The 25203-nt window shown below is 33.4% G+C and overlaps 1 protein-coding gene across 2 annotated transcripts; it reads right to left on the bottom strand.

Annotated features, from left to right (window-relative positions):
- Positions 1–8459: 8459 nt before the first annotated feature.
- Positions 8460–16912, bottom strand: LOC142624425 (zeaxanthin epoxidase, chloroplastic). Of its 2 annotated transcripts, none has more exons than XM_075797989.1 (16): positions 16266–16912; positions 14662–14824; positions 14373–14447; positions 13874–13974; positions 13606–13721; positions 12245–12456; positions 11812–11903; positions 11269–11383; positions 11073–11176; positions 10601–10646; positions 10403–10467; positions 10219–10305; positions 9904–9958; positions 9706–9794; positions 9530–9617; positions 8460–8676 (listed from the first exon to the last, which is right to left on the bottom strand). In XM_075797989.1, the coding sequence occupies exons 1-16, from the start codon at positions 16775–16777 to the stop codon at positions 8599–8601; spliced, it is 1998 nt and encodes a 665-aa protein (XP_075654104.1). In that variant the 5' UTR covers positions 16778–16912; the 3' UTR covers positions 8460–8598. The 2 variants fall into 2 exon arrangements, with proteins under 2 accessions (XP_075654104.1, XP_075654105.1); XM_075797990.1 differs by having other exon boundaries at positions 8648–9238; positions 16266–16882.
- Positions 16913–25203: the final 8291 nt, after the last annotated feature.

Here is a 25203-nt window from a genome sequence, read left to right as displayed (position 1 = left end):
ATTGAAATATAAATCGAAGTAAACCAAAATGTTATGTAGATGTGGCTCAAAGGGAATATAGTAATAATAAATGCTACAATTTAGTTTATAGACATTATATAGATTTATATGAGCAAAATTTGTACTAACTACAGTATCATTTAAAAACAATTAAGAATTTGTTTATTATGTTGTTGATGCAACACTAACCAATCATATCAATTTGTAAATTATTTTAATTGTTAAAAAAATGAATTAAATGTTCTTTTTATATTAAAAATATAATTGAAAACATTCGTTATTTAAAAAATCTTATTGTTTGATTAATATTAATTTAAAAATGCTTAAATGACTTCTTGTACTAATAGATTTAAGCAAAAATAGGTATTACTGTGGGATAAACATCCCTAATTCATAACGATATTAGTTAAAAATACTTAATGTAATTAAGGGGGGGGGGGGGGTTGGGGGAAAGGAGGAAGGGAATTAGACATTTCCATCCTAAACTATATTTTAGTCGTTTTACTCTTTTTCCCCTGAACTGCAAAAATGCATTATCGGGTCCCTAAACTAAAATATGCATAACACTTTACCTCCTTTCATCACTTTTTTTGTTAAATCTAACATAAAGTATCATTAAAAGGCAAATCTACACTCTACTTTTTTTTTTTTTTTAGGAGAGAGGGGTAAATTGATTTTTTTATGCTAAACTCTGTTAGAGTTAACCCCAAAACAGACGATAGAGGGTTAAGTGTCATAGAATTATAACTTTAAGGGGTCAAATGTGCATTTCAATAATGCAGAGGGTAAAGTGTAAAATATGGTATAGTTTATAGTAGAAAAGTGTATAAGTTTTCCCAAATATATATCTCTCTCTCTCTCTCTCTCTCTCTCTCTCTCTCTCTCTCTCTCTCTCTCTCTCTCTCTCTCTCAAGATAGTAGAAGCTCTAATTAAAAATTTTTTTTGTAGAAGTTCACATAATATAGTTTCTTGAGAGAGTGGAAGCGCTAATACCAAGTTGTTGTAAATTTGGTTAATTATAGTGAAATAGATTTCAAAAAATAGAACAGAAAAACACACAAAGACACACTATCGAATCACATAAAACGTAGTAGAGACTCACAATTGAAATGCACTATCGAATCAAATTAGGGTCATATTTTATTTAGTTGTCATATCCTATGACAAAACGCATTTTGCTTTTATATAAGTAATTTTAAATGGATTCAAGAATATCATAAAGTATGTTGAAAAGACTTTACAAGTTGTACTATCGAAATCATGAAAACTACACAAAGAAACAAGTGTGAAAAGCTGAAAATTGGTGGCTCGAAACCTAGCTCGATACTTGCTTCTATCAAGAATAAATGAATCCTTATACCTCTCGATCTATTGAGTTTTGGAGATCCAGATTTCTTAGATCTAATTTTCAACTCATGATGACTTAGTTTTTTTAGGGTTTTGTACACTAACCTACTAAATGATATAAAAGCTTTATTTTACAGCCATCAACATACATAGAGACTCACACAAAGAATCTACATACTTCCTATGAAGCTACTGTGTTCTTGTGCACGTTAGGGTTTTATAACTAAGTTGCTTTCTCTTCTACAAGTATGTAGTGAAGAACTTTGCATCCAAAAACAAGCTTCAAGTTGCTGGAAGCTAGTCATAGATTAGAGACTTGTGCAATTGAATAAGTCTCTACAAAATCAAGTCTAATTAGAGAATAGCGTAAGGATTCTACTGTAGGTAGGTACTTTGGGATAGGCTAGGAAGGTAAGATTCATTGTGTAGATGCTCATTTTGGTGTAAATGCTCATTTTTAGGTGGTGTAGATGCTCATTTTTAGAAGCCCAACAGGGGGAAAAGCCCAAAGACGTGGGCAGAAGAAAGTAGGATAGAAAATGCCATTAAGCCCAAGCGGCAGGAATAATGGATCATGGGTCCACAAAGCAAGTAAATGGACCCTGAAGAAGTAAGTGGGCCTAAGAAGGCCCGAAAGAAAGAAATAACAAACCCATGGGCTGTATGAATGTAGAAAAGCAAGAATGGGCCATGACTGTCACGGCAGGCCTAAAACAATGTAAGTAAAGAAAGTAAGGGGCAATGGAGAATCCATGAGCCTCAAGGAGGAAGTAAGAAGCACTTGGGCCAAGGAGTTAGTAAAAGCCCATGGAAAGTATAGAATTGGAAAAGGGCCAAGGATGCTCCAAGAAAGTAAACGGGCCAAGGATGCCCAAAGGAAAGGAGGTGGGACGAGGGAGCCCACAAGTAGTAAAGGGCCCAAGGAGTTTATTGGGCCTTCAGAAAAAGAATGAATAGAAAAACTCATATAGGCCCAGCAAACTTGGGTTAAGCAAACCTCACGGCAGGCATAGTAGAGGGATGCGGCAGGAAACAAATAACAAGGGATGGGAGCATAAGAACAGCCCACAAACAGGCAAGGCCCAGCCCCTAAGAGAACCAAACCATAAATGCAAAGTCAGGAAAAGTAGCCCACGCCATAAGAAGTTAAAGGCGAATGGCAGACGGAGCAAATTGACTTTCAGACCACGGCAGACACCTGAGTAGCGGGCAGAACTTGGATGAGCATGTAGGTAAAGCACGCGCAAGGCCTAGGCACCATCAGCTTGTACCCAGCCAATATAGGAAATGGTGAGGTCATGGGTCAGAGGTAAGAAGGTGTGGTTTGGCGGTGGGAAGGGGAAAAAGACCCATTTTTGTGTTTCCTGCTCAAGCTCTTTTGGAGACAATGTCCTGCTGAGATGACATACCACCCAAAAGAGGCAAAGCTAAGTTGGAACCACTAGGTGCATGCCATGAGGGACAGAGAGAAGGAGAGTACTTACACCGTGGCAGGTAAGAGTGTCACGGCAAGCTAGCAAACAAAAGAGTCTTCTTTGTCTGGTGAGGTGGAGAGGCGCGGCCAGTGCATATAAGTGGCGCTGGCTGGGGGGCTGAGCAGTTAGTGATGGTCGGCAATGACACCCACACCAGACAAAAAAAGATTAAGGGCTAAAATGGTAAAAATCAAGCACGGCTAGTGCTATATAAGGAGCTTTTGCTAAGCACGACAAGGGGGAGGCGAAACCTCTAGGGGGAAGGGGATAATCACTAGAATCAAAAGGAGAGTGAGAGTAAGAAAACAAGAAGAAACAGAGAGAGAATCAGAAAAATAAAATAAAAAGGAGAGTAAAAACGAAAAGAAAGAAAGGAAAGGATTAACGAATAGAGAGAAAAAGCAAAAGAAAATAGAGAGAACTAAGTGGCAGGCATGCACCGAATGGGTCAATCTCCCTCTCCCTCTTCAACCCATGCTCTCTGGTAACAGAAAAGGACCTTGCAAAATTCAAGCCATTTAGGCCCGTCCTTTCAAAGCAGCTAATTTCTCATTTCATAAGAAATTAGTCGCATTGAAGAGGTGGGTCTCCTTTTTGACTTAGACTTGGTAGTAACTTAACACGGCAGACTGACATTTATTTCCTTTAATAGACTTGCTGTTGTTCATTCAATACTTATTATTTTGTTGTTGTTTTGTAAAACGGGCACCCCTTATCAAAGCCCACTGTTTATTTTATTTAAATGCTAAAGGAATTTCCATTACTGACATTATTATATCTGTCAGCCGTAGTTAATATAACAATTTTACCTGCCATGGACGTGTAACCAAAGCCTGATCAACAGGGGCATTGTTTGCACGCAAGCCGGACCAAGAAGGTTTGCTCTTGGACCGATCACAACTCCCTGATCCAGAAATCTTTGGGTCAAGTGTTGCAGCAGGCAGCCCAACCCAACACTTGCAAAAAAGGCCCACACAAGTGGATTATTAGGAGTGGTGACCTGAAGTTCCCCAATTAGTCAATAAATCACTGTGCCAAATTTATTTTCCGCTACACTCTAGATTAGAATTGTAATTTGTTGGTGCCTCCACGATCTTGAATATAATTTGACTTAATTAATCAACTAGGGTAATTGAATTAATTAACTGAGATAAGTCTATAACCCAACACAAAGTATGAATAATATCGCGAATGAAGGTTTAGTAGTACAATAGGAAGATTGTGATAAGAGTTGTGCTAGAGACATAACAAACTATCACAACATTTTCATAACAGCTGAGGAATCAGTTCCTCATAGGTTAAAATAAAATAATAAAATATTAAACTAGAACCCACCATAATTAAAAATAAACATGGTATAAAAATGTCGTGAGATTTTGTTACATATATATAATTTCTCTTATAATAATCATGCACGCCTACTCACACTCAAACTCCAGATACATAAAAAATTCTCTCTTACAAAGGAACACAATAAAGAAAATCTTCCTTCACTATTCGCAGATCAATGTGCATTTTTTTTTTTTTTTTGAGGGAAGGATCAATGTGCATCCAAACATGTCAAACGTTTTTATTTCAACTAGTTAACAATTCCTAGTATTTTCAAATCCCCCATCCCAAATATCATATATATATATATATATATATATATATATATATATATATATATATATATATATATATATATATATATATATATAACTTATTATTGAATTCATATCTTGAAAATCCAACCGTTGAATTACATATTTTACATGTTCTTAACATGCATGCAAAATTTCATATCAATCAAATGTAATTTACCATTTGATCCATAAACAAATGTTTTATGCATTATTTCAAACTACAAAAATTTAAATTTAAATAATTGATTGATGACATGACTATTTAAATTATATATATATATATATATATTAAATTTCTAGACCGTAGATTTCTATGAGATCTAACAAAAATCAATTGGCTATGACATTGTTAAACATGTATTACTTGCCGCACCAGCTAACCAAATTAATTGTAAAAAATATTATATTATTTTTCTATTGTCTCTCTCCCTAATTAATTTATCCCTAACCTTGCACAAGTGCTGGTCGTAACTTTCTAAGGGGTCGATCTTCTTTAGCATGGCCTATTCTTTTATAATACTTACCTATTATCATTATGGTATGATTTTTTTTATTTTTTTATTCCAACGGTCTTGCTATGGAGACTTGGGTAACATCACAACAAGTCTGATCCTTAGAGATGAAGATAGAAATGATCTTAGCTATTGTTTTAACCGTGGGAAAATAGATTAAACCAAGTCCAATCTTTAGAGATAGAGATTAAAAAAAATTATCGGATTGTAAAGATCATAAGATAGAAATGATCTCTTTCTTTTTTCTTTTTTCTAGAAGAGGAAACTATCAAAATCTTATCCTCAACGTTAATGATTAGAATTTGTTTTTAATTCAAATTCATCTTCTCTACCTATGGATTCTAATGATTTCATAATTAAAATTTAAAAAAAAAACATTAGTGTTAAATGAATCTCTCTCTCTCTCTCTCTCTCTCTCTCTCTACATTTAAAGAGGTAATAGTCAATATTACATAATCTTCTCTTGCTAAATGTGATTATAATAATTACTCCATCCGTCCCACTTTGTTTGTCCTATTTGAAAAGTTAAACTTTTTAAGGGAACATCATATATTGTCTTGTCTGCTTTATAAAAATGTATAAGTTTACAAAACTACCCTTAAATAAATTTATTAGCTTTTTTAAAAAATGAGTTATTCTTAATGAGACAACTAAAAAAGTACCCTAATTAGATTGATTGTTTTTAAAATATTAGTTAGTTTTCTTTTCAAATAGTTTTGAAAATAAAGTAGGGGTATAATAGGAACATTAGTAAACTAATAACTTTTATTTTTAGAAACTGGACAATATTTTGGGACATCCCAAAATGGAATAGAGGACAAACAAAGTGGCACAGAGGGAGTAATAAATAAGGTATAAACAATAAAAAAAAAATTCTGAATTAATTTAGTTGGTGTAGCAATCAATAAATGTTTAATAATGACGTTAACAGTTGACATTTTTTTAACTGTTAGATCTCATAGAAATTTATGGTCTAAAAAGAGTAACTCTTGTAAAGTTACCCCAATTGTAACTTGAATACATCTCATATTAAAGTGTATGTAAACATTAATGTTTATTGGGTTTTAATTTGGTACCCAATTAGACCCAATTATGATCAAAGTATCATTTCTACAAATCACCCAACTCTAAAATACCCTAAAACCACTAAAATTACCAAAATACCCCCTCTACCGAAAAAATGACCAAAATAACACCTAAACCTAAAAATGACCAAAATACCCCCAAAACCCAAAAATAAGACCAAAATACCCCTAAAACCAATAAAATGATCAAAATACTCCCAAAATCCAAAAAATGACCAAAATACCCTTGAAATCCAAAAAATGATCAAAATATCCCCGAAACCTAAAAATGACCAAAATACTTCTGAAATTCAAAAAATGGCCAAAATAACCCCGAACCCCAAAAAATGACAAAAATACCCTCAAAACCAAAAAATTACCAAAATACCCCTAAAACCTAAAAAATTACCAAAATACCCATGAAACCTAAAAATTACTAAAATACCCCTGAAATAAAAAATGACCAAAATACACTCGAAACCTAAAAATTACCAAAATACCTTTGAAGCCTAAAAATTTGGCCAAAAATAACCCGGAAGCCTAAAAAATGACCAAAATAACCCCGAAACCTAAAAAATGACCATAATACCCCTGAAAACTAAAAAATGGCCAAAATAACCTCGAAGCCTAAAAATTGATCAAAATAACCTAGATACCTAAAAATGACCAAAATATCCCCCTAAAAATATAAAATGACCAAAATACCCCTAAAACCTAAAAAATGAAAAAAAAAAAACCCTCAAACCTATAAAGTGACGAAAATGCCCCTAAACCTTTGAAATGACCCAAATAAACCCAAAACCTCTAAAATGGCCACAAACAACCTGAAACCTCTAAAATTACCAAAAATACCCTAAAACCTCTAAAACGACCAAAATATCTCTAAACCTATAAAACGACCAAAATACCCCTCAAAATATCTAAAATGACCGAAATACCACTAATCTTATAAGATGAACAAAATACACCCTAAGTCTCTAAAGTTACCAAAATAGGGGTTTGGGGTGTCTTAGTCATTTTTTAGGTTTATGGGGCATTTTGGTCATTTTTTATGTTTAGGGGAGTATTTTGGTAATTTTTTAGTTTTAGGGGGGATTTTGGTAATTTTTTAGGTTTAGGGTGTATTTTTATCGACTTACAGGTTTAAGGGGCTTTTTTGTCATTTTATAGGTTTCGGGGTATTTTGGTCATTTTTTAGGTTTCGAGAATATTTTGGTCATTTTTCAGGTTTCGAGGATATTTTGGTCATTTTTCAAGTTTCAGGGGGTATTTTAGTTAATTTTTAGGTTTCGAGGGTATATCGATCATTTTTTAGGTTTATGGGGTATTTTGGTGATTTTCAGGTTTAGGGGGGCATTTTGGTCATTTTCAGGTTTCGGGGTTATTTTGTTCAATTTTTAGGCTTTGAGGTTATTTTACCATTTTTTAGGTTTCAAAGGTATTTTGGACATTTTTTGGGTTTAAGGGGTATTTTGTTCATTTTTAAATTTCAGGGGTATTTTGGTCATTTTTTGAGTTTCAGGAGTATTTTGGTTATTTTTTATGTTTTGGGAGTATTTTGGTCATTTTTAGATTTTAGTGGTATTTTGGTTATTTTTGGGGTTTTTGAGCTATTTTGGTCATTTTTTGGGTTTTGGTTTCAGAGATATTTTGGTCATTTTTTTGGTTTTGGGAGGTATTTTGGTGATTTTAAGGTTTTGGGGTATTTTGGTCATTTTTTGAGTTTTGGGGGCATTTTGGTAATTTTAGGTTTCAAGAGTATTTTGGTCATTTTTTGGGTTTTAGGGTTATTTTGTTTATTTTGTATTTTTTAGATTTTAGGGATATTTTGGTAATTTTTTGGGTTTTGGAGGTATTTTGGTAATTTTTAAGTTTTGGGGGTATTTTGGTCATTTATTTGGGTTTCTAGGGTATTTTGGTCATTTTGTAGGTTTCATGGATATTTTGGTCATTCACATTTTAGGGGCATTTTGGTAATTTTGATAATTGGGTGGGTTGATGTTTACCCATAATAATTGGGTTGGGTTGGGTTTGAGTTAGTAACAATTAGTTAAATAGATTTTAATGGACAAATAAGTTTTATATACCCAACCCAATTATGCCCACCCTAAACCCACCCAAACCTACACATGTTACACCTTAAAATTTCGGACATCATTATGTCTGGCTTGTTTGTGTTCTCTACATTTCTTGGCCCATATATTACGAACAGGTGAGGGTAAAATGAAAAGCCCATATATTACGAACAAGTGAACTCAATTATAAGTTGGAAGTTTATATAGGAAATAAAACCTGGATTCAAAGTGAATATATCATAAAATTTATGAAGGTTAGAAGGGCCAAAAATAAGGGGGGGAGTGGAACTCGCTGTTGCATTTGACATAAGTTGCAAAACATGTTCAAGCTTTGAGTCTTTGACTGACACAAAGAAGAGGTAGAAATATAATATTTCTTGTATAAGTTATCCTTATTATTACTCAGCAAAATGGGGCAGATTTACATTGCTTTACCACTCGGAATAAATGCTGTACAACTCCTGTGTATACTAAAGAAAATGAAACTAAAAAAGATTTTTCACACGGTCTGGGGGATTCCACTATCCACTGCTGCATCCTTTGGAGAAGTCCTCAATACCTTAACTCGAAATCTTGCCTGCACGTTTCTTGGATGCTTAGAATGTAAACAACACAATAATAACCGAAGAAAAGACATGCCTTATAACAATTATATTGCAGGCTGGCTAACTAGCAGAGAAACTTAAAATCATTAGAAACAAAAAATCTTTTTATTTTTTTTTATTTTAATGAAGAACATCAAAGTGGCAAATTTAGAAACTACGTAATTTACGAGTTGGAATTCACTTTCACTACATATTTGATATAGAAATAAATTAAGAGGGATACAGTCATGAAGAATAATAACAAGAAAACTTGACATTACACTTCTTATGGTTCTCAAAGATGATAACGTAACCCAAAACATGCTATTCACTAATTAAATATGTTTGCGGTTTCTACAAAGATGGACCAATTCAAAACAGTTATGTTAGCTCAGAGAAAATGCATAAAAGTGGTGATAGGACTAAATAATGACTGTTCACCGGTTGAACAAGACAAACACGAAGGCCATCCCTACAATTTTTTCCTCCAAAAGCAGGAATTGATTGTCATTACCTCTGGCAAGCAGTATCCCCCAGGACCAGGTTTGTCTTTACCTAATTTTGATACTTTAAAAAGATTGCATAAGCAATGAAATATATGCATACAGAATAAAACCTCTAACTCTTTGAAGTAAAATTAAGACGTGCTTCCTTCCCTTCCCCCTCAAAATCCAACCCACCCAAAAAATAGAACTTCATTGGTATCTGTCAATTATGTAAGCATATTTTGTTTCCAAAGCTAAGCATGCTCAGTCAGCCAGCATGCACCTAATCCAAATTCAACAGACATGATATGATATTCATTAGAATTCATGCAGTAAGATTGACTGTAGGGATAATCCACACCTTCTTATCAGAACCAATCTCAATAACATCTGATGGATGGAAACGAGTAGGAAAATTTTGAGGTATCCGATACCGTCTCTCTTCAATACTGCACAGGTAAGAGAATAAAATTAGCAAAAGGAAGATTGTATAATCAGAATGACAAAAACGAAACTGCCCTGCTTTCCATTACTTACTCTGTGATCCAGGTACCATGTTCACTTCGCAAGTCAGTCAAGAAGAAGGCACCATCCTTATAACTAATACGTGCATGCATTTCAGAAACCTAATATAATAAAACACTGGTTATTTAAACTTGAACACCAAAGGCAGAGAAAGTGAGGTTGTTCCAGCTAATCAAATAAAGAAGCTAAGAAAGCAACTAGCTATGTCACCTGTGGCAAAGGTATTGCTATTGACATCCCTGGGAGGTCCTTGTGTACTATGCTCCTGCAATTGAAATAAATCATAAGAAAAAAGTTATTTTTCATGAGAAAAATTATTAGTAAATATGGGTGATAGAAGGTAGTTGTGAACAGAACAATAGAAAATTGGTGCATTGGGTAGGATTGTCAAATAATGGGATAATGATCCCTATTTTAATTTAAGATATAGAATAGTTGCTCAAATATTAGGATTCGTATATGATAAATCAGAAAATCAGGCTTTATCAAACTATAAATAAGTAGGTCTCATCCAAAATTTCATACCCAATAATGCAGGGATTGTTCTCATCTCTGCTTAAACAAATAGGTTGTGAAATGCCTGTTTCATTTCCACATGGCAACAAAAACCACCTACAAAAAAGACAGACAACAATGATAGCGGCGCGCATACATCAACTAAGATATGCCAAGACATGACATTCAAAAACATATTGGTTCATGGACATACTCTCCATTAGTGGCACGCTCCAATGCATCATCATCTTCAAACCATTGGCGTAACTGGTCATTTGCCTTCACAGATAATAAATCACATATCAGCATTTAGATCAGAATAGATACCAATGCTGCTTTTTATCACAAAATGAAATAGGCTACACTTTTTTGTGTAGTTGAATACAAAATTAATATTACTTGACCAACATACTTTGTCTGAGAGTCTGCAGGATAGCGACCTTCCTTCAAGTTTTGAGCTGCAAAGAAAAATATGGTTCATTGCCAATATAAAACATTGACACCGAAAATCGCCTTTCCTTCACTAAGAAAATCATGAAATAAACCTTATTTCGGCCCTTATTATGGTTACTGGTTCTTGCACTTACCATTGGCCCAGATTTCTAATGAATGATGTATAAATGCATAGAAGCATGAAAGCTTAAAACTGGAAGAAGTTTGTTCATAAGCTATTCAGAATGCACATAAAATTTCTAAAACATTGAAGAAAATCTAAAATCCTGACTAAAACATTTTATGGGACATCTAAACTTCAGAAGCTTCCATGTAGAAAAATAGCTTTAACACATGGAAATCAATGATTGTTTCATAACCGGTCATGTTACCACAAAGGAAATCAAGATAACAGCTCGAGCACACTAAAAAAAGTGTTCTTAAGATCTTACCTGTTACCACCAAGAACCCAACTTAGCATCAAGGGCATTGCCAGGTCAATAAAAACTCTCCCTCCAACTCTCCCTGGATGTGGTATCCTAAACTTCGTCAAAAACTGTGAGGTTGCAAAGGCATTATCAATATCCATGCAACATACTGGCCAGGCTGATTTTATTGATTATGTTGTGCATTTATGAATAATCCTACCGACAACGGGCCAAGTCCTATGCCCAAGTAAGGCTTGTAAGTTGAAGCCATAAGCGCAGCCATTCTTGCCATTCCATGAATAATTGCAACACGTAGTCTTCTAGCATTCTCATATCTGGGGGACCAAACAGAAAGGGCATGTGTTATCAAAGTGAGTCAGTGATTAATTCTTCATATAATTGTGGTCTATCAAACTCCAAGCGAGCCAAACTTTACAATTGAGAATTATGCAAAATGTGATTTATCAATGCAACTCATCACAACAGTGCTATTTCCAACTTTTAAAGGTTTAACCCCAAAGGTCACCATACTGACTGAGGACCACACCTCATGAAATGGAGATCACTGGTTCAACTCTTCCCCTCACCCCCTGGGGTCATTCATTCAATTTTTTTTTTAAAATGTTCCACCCATCTTCTTTCTTATATATGTTTTTCCCCTTAATTTTCTTTTATAATGTTTCACAGTTATACAAATATTAGGTAACTATGCAGTTTTAACCTTAAAATTAAACTTTCTTTGGAATAGTAAACTGCATATTACCTCTTAAGAGAAGTAACAACATCAATAGGAGTTCCTGATTCACTACTTTCTTTCCATGCTTTATCAAGCTCCACTGCAAGTTGATAACCATCCTGTCATGATGACATAAATGGTTCAAACACACTTGACCTCATTCTTGAATTGGGATTTGCTGAATTCGTAGACCCAAATCCTTTTGACCATCTAATGAAAAGCTGAGATAAACATTGTTTATTTCTGTAGTCTACAATGAAGAGACCTATAAAAAAAAGTTTCTGCAGAAGTTTCGGAAAATGAAAACACGGAAGAAGAAGAAGAAGAAATTGCTTATCGCATCCCAAGATTTGGGCAACGCATATCTCGAGTTGATGAGGATTGATAAAACTGTAAACCATGATGATCATTAACTTGAAATGGGATAAAGTGTATCAAACCAAAACAAAGCAAGGCATACCTCAATGGCCATGCATCCCCCTTGACCCATATTTGGCTGCATAGCATGGACAGAATCCCCAAGCAAGGTCACACGACCCTTTCCCCAAGTTAAAATTGGTATACGATCATATATGTCACGTCGAAGAATTGCATCTTCATCTGTGGCAAGTATCAGATCTATTACATTATCACACCAGCCCCCAAATATTTTAAGCAACCTTTCCTTTTTACCTGTAAAAAGGAAAACAATAACAAATGATAAGTAAACATTTTTTTTTTTTTCTAAATCTGTAAATAATAAGTAAAAATAACCGAAATAACACCATCCAATTTTTCCCCCAACTCTCTGGTCACAGCAAAAATGTCTACACACATTCTATTGTTAGGGACAGAATTCTCAGATATGTATTATCTTTTGAGTTTAACCCCAAAAAAAAAATAATTTAATGACGCTTAAGATGAAACTTGAACCTTTCCTTCATATAGTTCATGCTATAAGGAAGATATACTAAACCTACATGTGTCTCTCATTGAAATTTTGGCAACTCTGATTAGGATTTGAGTGTTGGCCAATTCCATGACAATGATTGTGATCAGATTTCATGATTGGGTGTAATTGATTCCTGTAAAAGTTTGTTATGAGTTGTCTTGGAGCTGCCTTGAAGAAATGAAGACTGGAAAACTTTACTTAAGCAAAAAATATTCTTATTCCAGCAAAAGGTAAAGCCACCCGATCGGCCCGACTTTCCCAAATGCCCACCACAGGTAGGCCAGTAAACTTCTATTGCAATTCTGAAGTCAACTTGCTACAGATTGAGAAAATTTTGGTTTTGCTAAGTAAAAGTATAACGAATTTGAGATTTCTTTTGTCACTACCTCAAGTGAGATCACATGATTAGTTTTCCCATTGCCTTTTGAAATAGGTTTTGTGCTGCATCTTTTAACCCTATTGTGCACCTATATAAACCATAATTTGTACAATTTTTTCCACACCCTACGCAAAATTGAAAAAATCTAGTGCTTAAACTGAAAATCCTTTTTCTTTCACCCATCTTGTGATCCCAACGTAAGAGATTGTGACATTAATTTGAAACAACAAAATCTTCTCCGCCATCCAGACTGAAGATATGAGAATGAAAACCAACTTGACTAACACTTAACAATCTATTATTACTTTGTGTATTTCCTGCAAACTCTGTTTTAATTGTGTCCATTTTCTTTTTTGGCACGATCACCAAAGTCTGTTCATATAGATGCATGAATTCCCTATTCACAAACAGACACACATTCACAAAAACAGATATTGTTCTTTTATCCTGGCATTATTTTCACTTCTACTGCTTGGTAGTTTGAAAAGCTTAAGATCTGAAGAGTGAGTACCACAAGGACTATCAACACCACCGGGTGCTTCCTTGTGAAATGCATACCACTGCATCTTTCCTGCACCCACATCTGAAGAAACGAAGTATTGTTTGTGTCCCAAAAATACTCGATACCTTCAGAAGAGAAGTATAAATATAAGCCTTTATACTTGATATAGAATTATATGAAAAAAGAATGACAATGATCCAAATGCTTGTTAGTAGCCTATGGTGTAAGGCAATGAAGATGCAAAGCAAACATGTAACTCAAGTGGAATGAAACATACCCAACAGTTTCAATGTCAGCAGGCACAAAATCTGCAATACCAGTATAACAAGTGTAGCCCGAGTAAACAGCTTCCTTTGGTCCAAATAAGTTCTTTCTCACCTATTGAAAAGAAAACCATATCTAATATTAGAAATTACACCTGTTAGATCATAAGACATCCTAAAAATGTTAGAACATATCATATGTGTCTCACTCATCCAAAAAAAAAAACACTTCATTCAGCCTGTTGGAAGATGATGTTTGTCAGGACTTCTGAAATAATGAGGAGAAAATTTCATGGACCAGGCTGCCATGGCTACTTGGTAAGATCAAATTTGAGCTAAGTTATCTTACCATAAATCATTAACACGTATCCTAATCCCCTCATGCACACTAATACGCTTTTTCATATTGTTATATGTAAACAAAAACTATATATCAAAGAAAGAGAAAGTGAATTACAAATAAAAATGTATTAAAAATAGGCATCTCTTTATATACAGGGCATTAAAAAATACCTTTGACCATATACCATCAGCTCCAACCAGAAGGTCACCTTCATAACTTTGTCCATCCTCAAGCATCACAGTAACCTAAATTTGGATTTTAAAAAGAAAAAAGAATAAAATGTCAAAATTCTAAGATATATATGAAACACTATCATGTAGAGCACATCAATTAATTAGATGCATATTCCATAAAGAAAGAAACAAAACAAGTGGAAAAGAACTTTCTATTCAACACATTCCTTGGTGATAATGGAAGGACAAACTTCAACAAGTTAACAGCTCATACTATGTTTATTACCTTATCTCCATTATCCTCGAAATTAGTGACATTACTGCCATTTATAATGACATCTTCCCCGACTGCACGAGCAAGAATTTGTTGCAAGGCCATTCTGCTTATAACTCTTGTGACAGGAAGCCCTCGTTCTGCTGCAGGAGTGAATGTGTCAAACTTGACGTACCTGATAATCAACTACATATCAATATATGTGACTAGATGCTTATAGTTAGAAGTTTCTAGCAATAGGTACCGTAAAAACTACTACAATCCAAAATAAGACAAGAAATTATGTTAAAAAGGAACATTTCTACTTCTGAAGCATTATGGAACTAATCACCAATCTGCCTCATCTCTTTTGTTTAAATAACAGTTTAGTTTTATCCTTCTCTCATCATACATATGCTTTGCAATTCTAGGCCTTTTATTGTAAAACTTCTTGGAATAAAAGCCAGAATCTGGTTGAAGCATGCAAATATGTCTCTGAACTAGGTAAGATTGTCTGAAGAAATATCAAAACAAAAGAAAAATTAAGCTTTAAAATAGTAAAATGGATAAAGCACTGACGCTGCCTTACTAGAACTAGACGCGGTATTGGGATAAAAGAAGCTGAAAAAAAAAATGAAAAAAAAAGAGAACCACTTTAGATATCTATCTTGGATAGACCTCCCTTAGCCTGAATCACTCTGCTGCTACCTTACATTCATATTTGCAGATGAAAGGATCATTTTGTAGCCATGTAATTTCCTTAATTTGGTTCAACTAACTCATCCAATCATGGCTGCCACTCCTCTTAGATGAATTATGTTTTCTTTTCACTCTCTTAGATATGGGTGAAAGAATTTTAAGATGTATAGGGGAAAGCTCTAATTTCGGTCTTCCTGGAACACAAAGCTATGCCATTGTCAACATAAATTACTGGCTTTCAAATTCACCATTATGGACAAAAAAATCCATGGTAGACTGGTAGTAATTGTTGGCAATTAAATAACATTAGGACTCACAGAATGCTAGTTTGCTGCAGTATAGTAGCAGAGATTCAATTATCCATGACAGGCCTTTCCGTACAAACTGAAGCAATTGCAGCATACTGATCTGTGGGATGAACTTCAGTTTCCATTGCTTCATTAATTAAATTTGTAAGAATAACTGTGTTAACAGATAATGGCATCATACAGACTACACCAGGAATTTACCACAAAATGCTCATGAAGAATGTATTCAAATCACAATATCTGTAATTTGGTTCACCATCACTTGAAACCACAAGTGCAGACTACAACATCACTATTCACTGCATCAGTTCTGTGAAGATACTTATAGTACGTGGATTTGATTGGATTGAGTCATATGATTGTGAGTTGTGCGTGTTGAGTCATGTGGTTCATTAATTGGCAACTTCTACTGGAACCCACAAATGGCTAACAAGGTTAATTCTTTTTTTCTTTTTCTTTTTTTGAAGAGTAATAATTGTAACTAATTTGTTGTTAAGAGTCTTGTGGATCATTAATTGGCAACTCCTCCCCTAAATTCTTTTGACACTGATAAAAAGAATACAAACTTCGAGCACACCATAAAGTAGAAGAGCCAACTCATAAAAAGCAAAATAATTTTGAACAACTTACCAAGTACCAGAAATCCCATCAACAAGGCCATTAATCCTATCCCCAGTAATGCACCCAGTGTTCATAACCTCCTCAGCAACATCCAAATCAATAGCTTCCAAAGCAGCCAAAGCATTACTCTGTATCTGAATTGGACCCCTATACTGTCCCTCCCCTCTTATAGCACTCAAATCCTTCTCAAACACCACCACCTCAAACCCCTTCTTCTTTGCAGCCAAAGCAAAAACCAGCCCACCAATCCCACCTCCAGCCACAAGTAACCGAATCTTCTTTCGTGGCTCCACATCACTTAGCGTTGGTGGTGACACAGTTGGGGCCTCTGCCACTTGGGCTTTGACTTGCACCAGCTTCCTCTGGTGCCTGCTTGTTCTGGTTTTGAAGTGGGGGTTAAAGTGTACATAAGGTGGGAATTCTACTGGGAAGTCTTTGGAAACGAGAACTGGGAGGTGGGTTCTTGAGAAAACTAAGGTGGAGCTCGAGTTGATTGAGTTGCAAAGGACAGCGGAAGCCATTAATTGTTCTCTTGGGAACTGAAAGACTTGTTCAGCTTGTGGTTAAACCAAGTTTTTCCGGCTCATAAAAAGAAATAGACAGAGAGAGAGAGAGAGAGAGAAAGAGTGCGTGTATTGTGCCACTGTGTCAGTGTGTACGTGTAATTGTGTGTGCGTCTAACTGTGTGTGTTTAGGTGCACGTGGTCCATTCAATCCAATCCAATCCAATCCTTTGGAGGATACATAAAATATATGTAAATTTCCACTAAATATTAAGGACAACAATTGTGGTGCACTGAGCACCAATCGTGGATATTTCAATGCCATGTGGCAGTGCCTTGGTGAACCCTGCTTTCACTCTCTCACCTCAGTACTGCATATTCTCCAAGAGGGAAAAAAAAAAAAATTGGCAAGACAAGACGATGATCGTTTCTGTGGTGGCTGTTGTTTTCTGAGAAAAAAATAATACTCTATCTCAGACTAAATGGAAACTGATTGAGTAACAGCCTTTGTTTTTTCACTAAAAACAAATGGTATATAATTCATGTTTTTTAAGGGTAGCGTTGGTAGTGGTGGTAATGTCATTGGCTGTTTGTGGGGCCTAATTTGGTCGTATTATAGTAAGGGTCTATTTAACGTGTGTTTGAAGGCGACCTAATAATATACTATTTTTAAAAAAAAATTTATTAATAGTTGAAATAAATTTGACAATTTTTCCAATTTTTGATAAAATTTTATAAAAAATAGTATACAGTTAAAATAACACATTAGTAAAATCCTTATAGAAATCCCATCCGTGCCATTTGGTAGTTGCAAAGGTCAAAGACCCAACACTTCGGCCTACCTTACCGAATTTGTAATGCTCCAAGCTCAGGGGCGAGCCTAGTGGAAGGATTAATGCATAGAGCTCATTCATAGGTGAGAGTTCAGAGCACAACTTTAAAACAATGTAAATATTTTCTCTAAATTTCAGGGGTCTTTTAAAATTTTGATTAAAAAAATTGGCCTTTAGCAAAATAAATTAAAATATATATTAAGTAACGTAAGAGTACCTACAAATGAGATAATGATAAAAATACTCTTACAACCATTTTCGGACTTGGAGGACAGTAGTTAAAAGTTTTTTTTTTTTTTTTTAATGTTATCGTAGAAAGTGATTCCAAGATTTGTGTGGAGGCATTGCTAAAGTCAAGCAATGAAAAATAGTGGTTTTCAATGCTAACTTTTTTTTAGTCCCTATATTTTAGGGTCATTACCAATTTAGCCCTTATATTTTGGTAATAATTAATTTAGTTTATGCTACTTTCAACTTACAGTCACTTTAACCCATGTTATTTTTAATTTGCAATCAGTATGGGTCCAAATCTAGATTGTCTTAGTTGCTAGTTGATATGTGTGTCTACTAGAGTTGGAGATTAGTGAATTTGATTTGTGTTTGGTTTTCAAGAAAGTGTAGGAAAAACTATGATTTGACGATATGGACCAAATTGATTGCAAGTTGAAAAGAATAGACATCTAATTAACTGCTACGAAAATTGTATTTTCGCTAAAATATAATTTAAAAAGTGGTCTTTATCATATAAATTAGTTACAAAATAATTTTATAATCTATTGTTATAATTTTTTTTTCATTCCTAAATTTTTTTTTTAATTTTAATACCTATCTAAAAACAATTGAAAGCATTATATTATTCTCTGTAATTATTATCTTATATGTATAATTAAGTGACACTAATATTTCTTTAAAAAAATTGACTCTTATTTTAATATTAAAGAATCAAATATATCTGGCTGTACATTACTTTCTTAAAAAAAAAAAAAAGCATGATATTAATTAACAAGTGGCATGAGTTTTTTTTTTTTATGGAGTAGCATGAAATTATTGGTCATGCACATTGTGTAATAGATTTTTTGAAATTTAAAGAAATTTTTTTTTTAATAATTTAAGAAAAAATAATTTTTTTTTAAGTTGAATGATATAAAATCTACTACTTTCAATAGTTTGAGAGAAAAAAAGAAAAGAAAAGAAAAAGAGATAGTTAAAGTTTAAAAAATAACTTTTATATCATCCTTAAGAATTAAAATAATATTTTTATTTAAAAATAAAGTCTTTCTCAGTCTTCTATTCAATAACAGTTTTTTTTTTTTTTTTTTATAACTCTATTCAATAACAGTTTTTTTTAGGAGGATATTCAATAACAATTGAATTGACGTGAAATTGCTAGTATTAATAATGAATATGATAATTAATTACAACTTATCACATCATCATTATATAATAAAATGTTGTATCATGTATTGGAGTACAGCATTATTGTCAGCCTTGACTTGTTTGAAGATTTTTTTTTTTTTGGATTAAATGTTTGAAGATATTTTAATTTTGCTACTCAGCACGACGACTCCATGAATTGGAGTTTTCCTCCACCAAATACAGATGGCCTATTTATAATACACGTGTGTGGTCCTCCTCCCTGAAATCCATTATTTGGGCCTGGGCATGCAGCTTGATATATAACCTTGGGAAAGGCCCAACTGTATCGATCATATATTTTCCAAGCTGCTGGCTGCCATACACTCTTTTTTTTTTTTTTGGGTAATCGCCATACACTCTAATTGGAACACCACAAGAAGCAACATCCACATTCACTCATCACACAAAATACTAGATATTTCGGATTTTAAATATATATTTTATTTTATTTATGAAGCAAAACTAACACCTACTCGATTGGGGGAGGTTATTATGATGGTGAACTTTATATTAAAATCAAAATCATTATCATTTAAAGCGGTGCTATCAGTTTTTTAAGTTAGAAACATGAGTACAATTATTTTGTAAAAAATTGTTAAACTCAGTGCTTACATGGCTAACAAAATAACAATGTGACGAATTTTAAATGTAATAACATCAATAAGATTAAAAATCACCATTGACTCATTTAAAAACCCATGACCCATTAGAAAATCACCCGACTCTTTTTGTGACCTGTTAACAAACAATATTCTCAAATCAAACTTCCTCCCTTTGCATTGAGGAAGGGGGAAGATGGTGGGGATAATATTACTAAATGGTCATTGAGCCATAATAAAGAACTAAGTGAGGGAGTGAATAACTCATTTCACTTTCTTTATTAGAAGAAAGAATGTTCATTCCTTTTTATTTTGATTTTTATTGTACTTTGAAAATTTATACACTTGACCTTAAAGTACAGAGTTTTAGTCTCAATTGTCAAAAAAAAATTTGTCATCAAATAAAATATATGAGGTTCGAACCTCGCTTAAACAAAAAATTGATTGATGTATTGACTTAATGATAAAGAGAAATCTACCACATCTATAATATATATATATATATATATATATATAGAGAGAGAGAGAGAGAGAGTTTCAATCCAAAATCCAAGTCCAAACTATTAAGAATTAAATATTTGTAGACATCATCGTGTAATAATGCTAAATTTTAAGTTAGAATAAAAATGTTTGGCAAGGTTAGGGGTATACGAACTCCATACAAAAATTCTTTCCAAAAAAAAAAAAAACTCCATAAAAAAATTGGTTTCCCATGTGGTTTTTCTATTGAAAATATTCCTTATTAGTTCGCCATTTTGTTACCAAATTTGTGTGTGCTTTTACTGCTTTCATTATAATTATTATTGTAGATTGGTATTTGAGATTTGTGGTTAATAAATCTGTTTGTGTATGAGATTCATAATAAATTTGATGAAATAATTTGTTTATTTGATGAAATCTGTTTGTATGCTTTTACTAACATATGCCTTTTTGGTATTCACTAATAAACAATTTTTTAAAACTTTTTTTATAAGAAAATGAAAAAGATAAAAAAAAGTGACTAACTTTTTTGATAACTTTTTAAAATTTTCATAAAAAAATTCCTAAAATTGGTAGATGCCTTAAAGATATACATTAACTAGACCCTATAAGGGTATAAAAACATTTAAAACACATAGGTATAGGTATAATTGAGACAGATTTTTTAATAACAAAATGAATTACATATATATATATATAAATATATATATATATATATATTTTTTTTTATGGGAAAAAATACACATTTTTCAAGTTAAATCTCGTCCAAAACAATCTTAAATCATGCTATTACTACTGGTAAAGAAAATCAAGAAAAGTAAAACCTAAGTAATAAAGAATCAAATCTGAAAGAGTCAAAATTCAGTAAGGATGGAGGTATAAAACTCATGTTTTACACCATCCAATAAAAGATTGCCACATCAGCATTTTACTTAATATTCAATACATCCTACCACTCCTAATAACATCTGAATAAACTCTCAATTTGATTAGATTTATATATGGATATTAGAATTGATTGAGTGTGGTTATACTTATTCTTAAATATATGATAAGATGATGTAATATATTAGAATTGGGAGTTTAAAACATGGGTTTTACACTATGTCCTTACAAAATATAATCTCTTTTTGAAAATAGGAACATGTTTTTAACATTTTCATTAATGTAATTTACTAAAAATTAAGAGCAAATTACAGTAAACTCATCTGTAGTTTAGCTTGTTTTCTCTTTACTTACCCGTGGTTTAAAACTTAATACTTTGCTCATTTGTGTTTAGCTTCGTTTGGTCTCCGTTACCCACCTCTATTAAAAATATGGGTAAATAAGATTTTTTGCTTATATTTTATACCTCTCTCCTCCAAAAATATAAAAAATATAAAAAGAAACAAGATCAAATAGGGAATTTGTAAAGAAACTAAATAGATAGAGCTGGGTATCAATTTTTATATGCTTCATCCTCTCTCTCTCTCTCTCTCTCTCTCTCTCTCTCTCAAACTCAAATCCTACTCTACAGCCAATATAAGAGTTGAGAATTGAGATTGAAGGTTTTATTTTGCAAGTCCTATTTACCCTACTATAGCTCTTAGCTGTAACTGAGGCAGAGAATCAATCTAAGTTATGTAACCTGTTTTCTAGTTGTAGTTGTTATTTTTTGTTCCTAGGTTGTGATTTTGTAATGCAAGGACTTCTCAAGGTCTTTAATTTTAGGTGAAAGGCAGAAAACCACTAAGATCAAATTTGTTCTTAAGGAATACAAGAATTACAAGAATTTAAAAAAACAAAGCACCAAAATAAGGATAAAAACAACCTTCTGTATTGAACGATACTTATTTTTATTTTGTTTTGTGGAGCAATCTCATAACTCAAAAAACTTGGTTACATTGGAGATATCAACTTGGGTCATTATGCCATTTTCTACTATGGCAAGGAGATCTTCCAAACAGTAAATTCAACTTCCTACTTCAAGCTCTTTCAAAAATAAAAACTCTAACCTTTTGATTCGTGTTATGTTAGGTTTTAGTGGTAAAAATTGTTTTTTAAAGGAAAAGTTAAAGCTGGGTAACAAAGACCAAACGGAGCTAAATACTGTTAGGTAAAGTGTTAAGTTTTAAACAACGGATAGGTAAGGTAAAAACAGGTCAAATCACAAATGAGTTTATTGTAATTTGGTGGGTCCCAAATAATATTATCATCAATATTAGCAATCCAAAATAACAATCACATACAAGAACACAAAATTTATGTGAAAAACCCTTTCTCTTTGAAGGGAAAAACATCTGGACAAACTCTAAATCAATTTCACTATTATCAAATCAATTACAATAATTCTTGTGTATACCTCACGGCAAAAGAAAAACCTCTCTTGTTTTTCTTTGCTCTCATACACACTAATTATCTCTTTCAAAGGCAACAACACTTTGTTTTCTCCTTTTTTATTTTCTTCTCCACGCACAGCTCTCTTTCTTGGGTATCTTCTTTCTTTAAGCGGCTCCCTTTTGGCTGCTTTTTTTTTTCTCTCTCTTGTACAACACCTTTTTCTTTTTCCTTCACTATATAGCACATAAAACCTAATAAACCTTATTTATATATAACCCTACTGCCACACCATCCTTGTAGCACACAAACTCCTACTCAAACACAAATTGAAATTCATGAGGTCTCCTGTTTCTAATAGGAGTTTTTCGCTTCATGGCTCTCTTGCCACAAATTTGGGCTAGACCCACAACAATCTCCCCCTCCAACCTATTGAGAAAGGAGATCTTCAATCCAACTCTTTAGTTTAGATCCATGTCAGTCAAGCTAACACAAGGCTTGACCTTCTTTATTATCTTCACTAGCACTGAGAACACCTCATCAATGTCAATACCTTTCATTCTCAAGGAATTAATTTGATCTTGAATATCCTTAATCCAATCTCTTGGCTCCCTCTCATCAGAAGCCCAATTATTCTTGAAGCTAACAGTTCGATGTTCTCCAGCAATCCTCTTCTCATGAAATTCAACAATCTCTAGTGGAGAATATTGCTCCTCCTACTCATGACCTCCAAGGTCTTTCACTTCATCATCATCTAATGTAGCCTTAGCATCTTCATAGTCTTTATCAGCTATCACTTCCTTTTCTAAAGCACTATTAGGCAATGAGAATTTCATCATCTTGACATCATCACCAATCTTAACTCTTAACTGTGGAGTATTCTCAAAATATTTAATCTCATTGAACTTCTTCTTACAGGTCTTCACATGAGCCCTGTACATACCACCTTCGAGAAGACACAAAGAGAATATGTGCAAGAGCAAAGAAAGAGGAAGCCACACAAGAAAGAAAAAGAAGAGAGAGCAGCCAAAAGGGAGCCGCTTAGAGAAAAAGAAGATAGCCAAGAAAGAGCTGTGCGTGGAGAAGAAAATAAAAAGGAGAGAGAAAAGTGTTGCCACATTTGAAAGATATAATTAGTGTGTGTGAGAGAGAAAAGAAAAATAAGGGAGATTTTTCTTTAGCCGTGAGGCATACATAAGAATTATTATAATTGATTTGATAATAATGAAATTGATTTGAAGTTTGTCCTGCGATTTTTCCCTTCAAAGAGAAATGTTTTGTATTCTTGTGTGTGATTGTTATTTTGAATTGCTAATATTATTGATAATATTATTTGGGACCCAACAAGCGGTATTAGAGCTAAGGTTAGAGTAGAAGCGATGGCCAAAGAAGAAGCAAGGCTTCAGGAATTGAAAAGTTTGATGGAACAGACTTTGGATATTGGAGGATGCAAATTAAAGATTATTTCTATGGGAAGAAATTGCATCTAAAGGAATAGAGAATATAGAGTGTATGTTGGGTTGAAAAACCACACTCAATGAGGCGTGTCCTGTTTTGTATTAATACTAAAAGATTATAGACAAACTTCCCTAAATTGTAGAGAATATAATTACAGCAAATTACAATTATAGAAAATTAGCTAAAGTCAAGGGATGTGCCACAGAGGAGAGAATCAAGGGAGTGATATTGGTTGACTTATGTTTGGCAAGTATAATTTGAATTGGATTCTTTTATGGCGATATGTTTGGACTATTGGCTGGCAATATTTGACTTTGAATTAGACACATCAACCTTTTGATTATCAGCATCTTCCTCTTTTTGGGAAGAAACTTGATAATATGAAGGATGAAAAAGGGAACCTTCTTGATCAACAGGTATTGGGAATTACTTGATTAGCTCTATCAAGATCAGTTGTGCACAATATTGTGAAAGAAAAGACCAACAATTGTATTAGAGCTTGGTTGGTTTAGTGGATGACTTTTTGCGTGAATTAAGATGGAAGAGAAGGGATTGCTTTGATTAAAGTGGAGTTATCCCAAAAGAAAAAGATAACTACTTGGTTAAGGAAGGAGCTATCCCAAGGGGAAAGAAGATAGTTGAGGACAATTGATGGAATTTAAATCAAGGTGAAGATTGTTGGTAAATTGCCTCAAATTCCAACTGTGACTTGAAAAGTTAATTAGGTTTTCTAGTTGAAGAAGGAAAAATTAATTTAGGTTTCCTTGTTGTGGATGGAAAGACTATTTTTTGGTGTGGAATGAAAGTCTATTCATTTTTAAAGAGGTAATGTATTCATAGTCCAAGAGGAAATAAATTCCTTATTAAAGAGGTAATGCGTTCCTAGTCTAAGAGGGAATAGCAAAATAGTCTTATAAATAAACAATGCTATAAAGTATTTGATGGCTTTTGCCCAAGGGTCCTCCCTAAAGAGAGGGAGAAAATAAAGCGTAAAACCAAGAGAGAGAAAATGAATTTTCGCTTGGGAGGAATGCAAGAGGAAGGAGAGAGCAAAGTACTGCCGTCTTTGAAAAGACACAAAGAAAGTATATGCAAGAGTAAAGAAAGAGCAAGCTGCACAAAAAAGAAAAAGAAGAGAGAGCAGCCAAAAGGAAGCCGCTTAGAGAAAAAGAAAACAGCCAAGAGAGAGTTGTGCATGGAGAAAAAAATAAAAAGGAGAGAGTAAAGTCTTGCTGCTTTTGAAAGAGATAATTAGTGTGTGTGTGTGAGAGAGCAAAGAAAAATAAGAGAGATTTTTCTTTAACCATGAAGCATACACAAGAATTGTTGTACTTGATTTGAT

The sequence above is a fragment of the Castanea sativa genome, chromosome 2 (assembly GCF_040712315.1).
Source record: "Castanea sativa cultivar Marrone di Chiusa Pesio chromosome 2, ASM4071231v1".
NCBI lineage: Eukaryota > Viridiplantae > Streptophyta > Magnoliopsida > Fagales > Fagaceae > Castanea > Castanea sativa.
This window is presented reverse-complemented; position numbering and strand designations above follow the sequence as displayed.